The following is a 7,612-nucleotide window of genomic DNA, read 5'->3' as shown; positions in this document are numbered from 1 at the left end:
AACTCTTAAGTTTCTAATTTTTGTTAGTGTAGATTATTTAAGTGTTTCAGTTAGGAGGATGCTAGAGTTCATTATGGAACGACTTTAACGTTTATTATTAAACTCAAGGCTTGATGATAATTGTTCTTCTGTCTGCCCAAATGATCTGTGTATTGTCATCTCTGAATCATTTAATATAGGTTATATTATGAAATTTCATTGTCTGTGCATCATTTATTGGGTTTCGTTCTTGAAAATGATAGAATTCACAACTCAGTATCTGAGACTGATTTAAAATCTATGAATTATTTTCCTGAAAATTCAGGTGGTGCCCCATTGTTATGCTAATAATTACGAGGTATTTATGATCTAGCATTGTCCATAACATCGACAAACAGCATATCCCTACACAAATAAACTTTGATTTTAATACATGCAATATGCACAAATAAACACTGCTTGTCTGAGTGATTAAACATGCACAAAAACATTAAGAACAATAATTGACAGTAAAAGTAATGGAGTTAACTTTATAAAGCTGCGAGTAGCCCCCATCTTGAAATCAAAACTGGGGGTAGTCACAGTCACTCCCACTATTGGAATAGGATTTATGTAGAGGGGGATTCACTGGAGGGGGCAATCCAGTTTAAATTTACAAATGGGAGCAAGGAACTTTCCACTTCCCATTGCTACTGGAAGGCATCATTAGAAATTAAACATTACAATAAAATCTAGGAYATGATAAAACCATGCATCCTTGACCCAAAACAAGTTTCTGTAGTCCTTGAAAGCCATTTGGCCAATCCCTGAAAAAAGTATACTGACAAATACATGACAGGAACATAATTCTGATAAAGCAACATATTTAAATTGTACACAGAAATATACATGGCATACTTGTTTGCTTGATGGTTTAATAATTCCTAATATTGCTGCATGACCTCTCCTCTGCAACTGCATTATTTGTATCAACACTGAAGGTATCTTCGCTTCAGCGGTCATTGTTGCTCTTCATGGTTTAAAACTCAAATAATAGACAGACACAATCCCACTGATGACAATAGAGCACAGCACAGAGGAGCCATAATAACCATTCAATACCCAGAGCGTAAAGTTCTGCCAAAACTAACTCAAGGTCAGAGACACATTTGAACTCAAGACCAGCCTCAAACTAGAACTGTTTTCTTTATCTCTATTCCTTCTGCACAAGTCTGGCAATTAGTTTTAAACACTGATTATGAAACTGTATTTGTCTTCTTCTTTTTTCTATCGATGAAGGGGCAAAATTGTCAAAAACAGTCTGCTGAGAGAGTACCCAGAAAAAGGCAAACAGGAGATGAGAAGACCGGCATAAAAAAGCAGGTGTGCAAGCGGTAAAATGAGGAGAAATACTCTCTCATTCCATCATTAAGTATGACAGACTGAACATGCAACGGCCTTATAAAAGTCCCATCTGGTTCCTGCTCCTCCTTCATCCACGCTGTATGCTTTTCAGTCTGCCTCGTCTTCTAATTTTGTGGCGCTTAATGTATAAAGCCACACAAAGAAGCACACACACATACTGAAAACACAATTAGAATGTCACTGATATGACCTTGAGGGGAAGTAAGTAATATCAGTTTCCAAGGCGACTATGATTCAAGTTTTAACGGGCCATATTTCACAGTCTGTCCTAATGAATACACAGCGTGTGTAATTTTGATTGAGCGCCAGCCTGCCTTGGGATAATGACTTTGACGGTTCTTAGCAGATTTGATGAGTTGATGACGATAGATTTGCTTATTTATGCGGAAATTTGCTCTAGTTCCTTCATAATAAACATAATTAGCTTGATGACACGTCTTAAAGCCACAGCAATGGTCCCATCTTGCTCGAACTTGGCTCCCATGCAGGCTGCATCTGCTTGCTGTAAAACTGTCAAACAGTCACATTTTTACTGAGGTGTAAGTAAAAGTYGACTTGAGGAAGAAAAGCTTTCTCCCAATGCCAATGTCATCAAGAGTGTAAAAAGAAGGCCGTTAAAAATGAAAACAGTATTGAGGCGAGGATGCGGGAGGAGATGATGTCCTGAAGATACAGCCCTCCAGAAGAGTCATCATAGTTTATAGTCACCTATAAACCATTCCAGGAAAATAGGATTGAGTATTGACTTGAGTGAAAGTGTGTTAAATCCTTCACATAGATTATGGTGGAGGAAGGTCAACGACACGTTTATGAATCACAATTGATCTCATTGTCATACTTACTAAGTTTGGTTGCCACGATGGAGATATTGTGTTGGGCGACGCTCTCTCTGTCGAGCAGCTCGTTTGTGGAAATCGTCCCTTCCACTGGATCAATGTCAAAGTAGCTGTCCAAGTCACTCTTCCAGTCAATGGAATATCTAAAAGAAAATGTTTATTTAAACGCATTTATTTCCAACATAAAGCAACAGATTAAAGTACAATGATTCTCCCTCTGGCCTCGTATATGAATTAGGTGTAATGTGATGTTGCAGTAGTCTTCATTACTCATTCTGAATGGTCATTTCTAGAAAATGTGCTGAGGATTGCACATACATTCCAATCTAGTAATGGAGCAGACATTTGGCCATGCTGAGCTAATGGTTTTCTTGGGAACATAAATGAATTTTATACACTGTTGAAAGCGTATCAATCTCTCACGGCCAATGAACAATACAGACATAAAATCTTGGTTTGGTGTTTGATAGCAGCAGGTCTAGTCTTCTCACGGAAAAGCAACTGTGGTCTCACCAAGCTGCTCTGAATGCAAATACGAAAAAAAAAAAATTAAAAAGGGGGTAAGATCTGAAACCAAACCACATGCCGGTGACAGCACCATTCATCATTCCATGCTGTTTGATCTGAAAAAGGCCATTTTTCATTAATAATTTTACAATCGTTGATGGAATTCCATCAGGAGAAGGTAATATTTTATTCCTCTCCACCAGGAGGTCACAGGTTGTGAATTTGATGCATTTGCCCATGGGCACATTTTCAGAGCAGATTCATAATTTCTCATGAGATTAAGTTTGGACTTTTCCTAAGAGCAGCGTCACAGCACAAACATCCTGGAAGTTTTTCATTTTTTCTTTCTTCTTGTGGCAAACTATTTGATCTTGAAAGACAATCACACATGAATATTTATCATGCTTGTTTGCTGCTCTTCAGAACCTGAAAGTGGACTTGACTCAGTCATTAACAGAAACAGGCTGGAGCTTGTTCAGCCCCTTTAGTCTTTTTTGACTAACGAGAATAATAGCTAAACTACTTCAGTGAAAATAAAAAAAGAAAAGAAAAAAGAAACAAGCACAAGTTTTTGATTTCAGATTTGATTTGTCCGCTTACTAACTCCGTGTTGGATGCAGCCTTGATGTGAACATGAATGTGTCGAACAACTTTACGGTGAGTCTCTTTGATAAAAATTGCAGCCAAACCTACTTCAAGAGTTCAAAAGATCAACGGTGTGTAATTTTTCCTTGAGGCAAAGCACTTTTCTTTTCTTTTTAGGAGGGGGACTTTGTGTGCTCCTGACACATATGTTTTGCTTTTAGTTTGCCTCAGTTTCCAAAAACACTGTGCTATTATGAGAAAATTACAGAATAAAACCAAATAAGAGATGTTTCCTTCAGCAAAACATGAACCTCCATCAGCTTTATCAATCATTTGAACCAAGATAAAATATGGGAAAAAATTGCATAAACAGATTTAACAAGATCTATTTTTTTCTTCTACTATTTGTTATTGATCCAGCTAATTAAAAGGATGCTCATCAAAAGCTGTGAAGGAATTCATTGATCTAAAGAGTCTGCATTACACTAAGTCTACACTACTGACCACTGTAGATATGAAAATTAATTACACATATCTCCTGCTTTGAAGAGTTGTGATGATAWTTGCCTCGATTTCAGCAACAGACAGTGATTTCACAAAAATGGTCCTTTTTCCCCCTTTATTATCCACAGTCACTGATTCACAAGAAACCTCAAGCCAGGACTTAAATACCTTTTAGCTTCATCAGTGTGATTTCTGAGCGGACTGAGACAGGGATGGTCAAAACTAATCCCCACCTGACACACATGTGTGCCTTAAAACATATCAGATTTGAAACAATCAGCATGTGAAAAGGTAAGCTAGTGCAGCAGCTCAAGTGATGATGTATATAATGTGTAATACCAATCTTCAGTGGTGGGCACTAGCCCGCTAAAGTGCAGATCCGCTAATTGTGGACTTATATATTTCTTTCACGCTTTAGCGGTCTTACTAATTTTTATAATTCATAAGCAGATTTGCACTTTCTAAAATTAAAATGCAGTACTGCTAATAACTAATCATCTACCAGTCATCACTATCTTGAGCAGCGGAAGGTATGGCTGTCAATGAATCACAACACGTGGTCTATCCACCAAATGCACTTATTGGGACGGTATACATCCTTGCTAACTGTTGCATTCGGTCACAGTTCTGATTTCCCACAATGCTTTGTGTCTGCTTACGTAGCAGGAAGGCAATATCAAAATCAGTTAACGTTTGTAATCCATACTAAAAATTTGTATGTATTGATTTATTTTACTTTACAAACGGAGCTCCTTTTAAAAAAAAGTGAATATAGTTTCCTGTACTCTGTGCTTTCGTTTCCCGTCACAAATCAAATCCATCATGTACCCAGAATGTATCGATTCAGTTTTCCAATAAACAGTTTTAAAATTACTTTATTGAAACTTCTTTAATGGAAAACCTACAACAAACAAAAGAAAAAGACAAAGAAGCAGCTGAACTAGCAATCCTCAACAACTTTTAAATTTTTACACCAGAAGCCAAAAGTCTGTTTCAGGAAATCACATCCCCAGCAATCAGTGGTTGTAGAATTAAGCTGTAAAAGAGTTCATACACTGCTAGTTGGCAGTGTTGTGCATATGTTGTACATGAATTATTGCCAGCTAGTAAGTGTCAAATTGAACTTGTGCTTTAAAATTAGCTTCCGCTAGTTTTTTTTTTTTTTTTTTTTTTATGGCATAAGTGCTTTTGAAGTTGCAGACCTAAATATTTTCATAAGCGCTTTAGAAATTGCGGAGCTAATTTTTGGATTAGCACTGCCCACCACCGCTAGTCTTGATATCAAAGAAGATGTATCATGCAAAATCCACATTTTTAGTCATTCAATGAATTTGGTTGTGTACTTTGAGTCTCTGGGAGTGCAGACAATTTAAATTTAGTCTCTCACGGTGCTGCGTAGATATCTTTAAGCTCTGTTTGTGTCATATTTTTCATTCCATTTTGTTTTCTCTATTTTCTGTGACATTTTCTGATTCTGATTTGTTTCGGAACTGCCAAATAAGGTATGGACTTACCAACTACAATTCTGTTGTCTTCATTCTCCTCTCACTCTGGGTCAGAATCTGACCCTAACATGTAAGGATGGATGGACAAGTCTTCCCTTGTTGATATATTTTAATTAATTTGTAACTAAACAAAATTATTTGCCGCAGGATAGTCATTAACCCCTCAAACTAGAATGGACTGCTCTAAAAGATGCAGGGGGCTGGGTTTGAAATGCCTTGTTTGTATTTAAAGAGACAGCCTCAAAGTAAGTAATCTGAGGCACACCTCAGAAAAGGGGTGAAAGAGGGGCTTAAGTTGCAATAAGTAGGAATTCAAACCAAAGCATAACAGTTCCACTTTTCATAGATTACAACTGAATGATTTGTGACCAAAAGGAGGATTTAAAAGCATGAAACGTCTTCTTTAAGCAACAGCCGACATATTTATTATTGAGTGAGGATTAATAATGATGCCTAGCAGCTTTGCATTCAGTTAAAAATAAATAAATTAATAGCCACAAAGACAATTGCTATACTGAATTATTTCATCACGTKTTGAAAAGGATCTGAGGGAGAGGCCCATTACACATTTAATGCTTGCACACTATGTGAACACAGCTGAGTTCTGCTCCACACTTCTTCTGGTTCTTGAAGTATTTGCTTCATTTCTGAAAACTCACATCTGTGCGGGATGTGGTCAGCTTCATCAGTGATTTTTAAACGGTCAAAGTGAGCATAAAGGTAGGCAGGTCTGTGCGTCTATCTTGCTGAACTGTTTAATGAAATAACCCTTTGGTTCTGTTGTAGTAGTGTTTGAAAGTCCATGACTGTTGTGGCACTTTGGTATTTTCAGTTGAGTTATTACCAGCTTAGTCCAAAATGGGGTCAAACTTTCAGTCTTGAAAACTCTTTTAAACTTTGGGAAACTCTTTAGAGTATGCTAACAATGCAGTATTCATGATGCCTCTCTCTTCTCCCAGCTAGAGATATCACAAATGCATAGCACTAAATAGCTGAATCAGTTGAGTTTAAAGTCTGAAAGCCTAATTTCCTATGCATGACGGGTCATCTGTTCTATTGTTTTGAAGCAAAGAACGCAAGGCTGCTCTAAAGATGTACAAAATAACAATGTCATCTGTGGTACTGATGAATATTTAAAGTCCTGGAGACAAAGTGGAGATCTGCAGAGCAGAGGGCACTAGCTTTCTGTAAAAAATAAATAAATAAATAAAAAAACAGCTTCTGCAAGTCTTTTGTTTTCTTGGAAATTAAATATTCATAATAAAACAACTGCTGGGCATGCAACAGGTTTTTCTTTTTTGCCACTTTCGAATAACGCAAGTGACTTGTCTTAGGGGGAAAACCCATCTAAATCAATCTGCCTCACTAAAAGAGGCTTCTAGATATTAAAACTATTTCTCATTCATTTTTTTAAAGTGCATTTGCTTTTGTTATTGTAAAAAAAACATAATATTTTATCTATAACTGACAAAAGTTTGAAAAAAAGGAATCTTAAAGTTAGTTGCACATGACTTAATAGGACTAAAAAACAAAAGACAGAAAGGTTATGAAAAACTTGGAGTATATTATCTGCAGTTTAGTGGGATCAAACAAAAAAATAACACTGTGATACAGTTTTATATAATCTTGGACATATGTTTCCTAATATCACAAAGTTTACAGTTACAGTTTTACACATTTTTTGCCTTTTTTTTCTCCTTTTCCCTTATGTGGCTCTTAGTTGTGCCTTGTAAAAACAGTGTGGTTTAATAATGAAATCAGAGAAACAGATGCCTCCCACACTCACATCCACCCATCTACACCCACCCGAAACAACAATAAATGTTTAGCTGCATACAAGAAAAAAACAAAAGGAAAAAAAAAACACAGAATGTTCCATTTGAATAGTGCATCTACTCTAACAATGCAGCAATAATCCATGGCAACTATTAAAAAATGATCAAACACATTAATTTGAGTGAAATATATATTTTAAACAATTTCTAATGAGGTCTCTCATAAAACTTGAATATTCCTTCCACTGTGTCACCATCACTTACTGAACTGCTAAAAAGATGATGCTAGCAGGATTTTTTACATGACAGGTCAGAATAGAGTCAGATGTTCTGCATAGATTGATTAGGCCTCAGTCTGATGACTAAACCTGACAAAACGCCCTGTGTTAGAGCTTGAAGACACTGATGAAAAAGGACTGCAGACATTGATGAATGTATTAGAGGAATTAGACCTTCAATCACTGGCTGTACCAACACAGCATTCCTCTATTTAGGTATTTTACCATAATATATATAT

The 7,612-nt window shown here is 36.5% G+C and overlaps 1 protein-coding gene across 1 annotated transcript in view; it reads right to left on the bottom strand.

Annotated features, from left to right (window-relative positions):
- Positions 1-2,225: 2,225 nt before the first annotated feature.
- Positions 2,226-7,612, bottom strand: part of LOC106517133 (cadherin-12) — a gene marked incomplete at its 3' end in the record, with an annotated part of 106,074 nt that continues 100,687 nt past the window's right edge. Inside the window, 1 exon segment of the mRNA XM_014007847.1 lies at positions 2,226-2,362. Within this exon segment, the coding sequence (XP_013863301.1) occupies positions 2,226-2,362 (137 nt within the window).

This window comes from Austrofundulus limnaeus, unplaced genomic scaffold (genome assembly GCF_001266775.1).
Source record: "Austrofundulus limnaeus strain Quisiro unplaced genomic scaffold, Austrofundulus_limnaeus-1.0 Scaffold45, whole genome shotgun sequence".
NCBI lineage: Eukaryota > Metazoa > Chordata > Actinopteri > Cyprinodontiformes > Rivulidae > Austrofundulus > Austrofundulus limnaeus.
The sequence above is the reverse complement of the archived record's forward strand: the minus strand, read 5'-3'. Positions and strand labels throughout refer to the sequence as shown.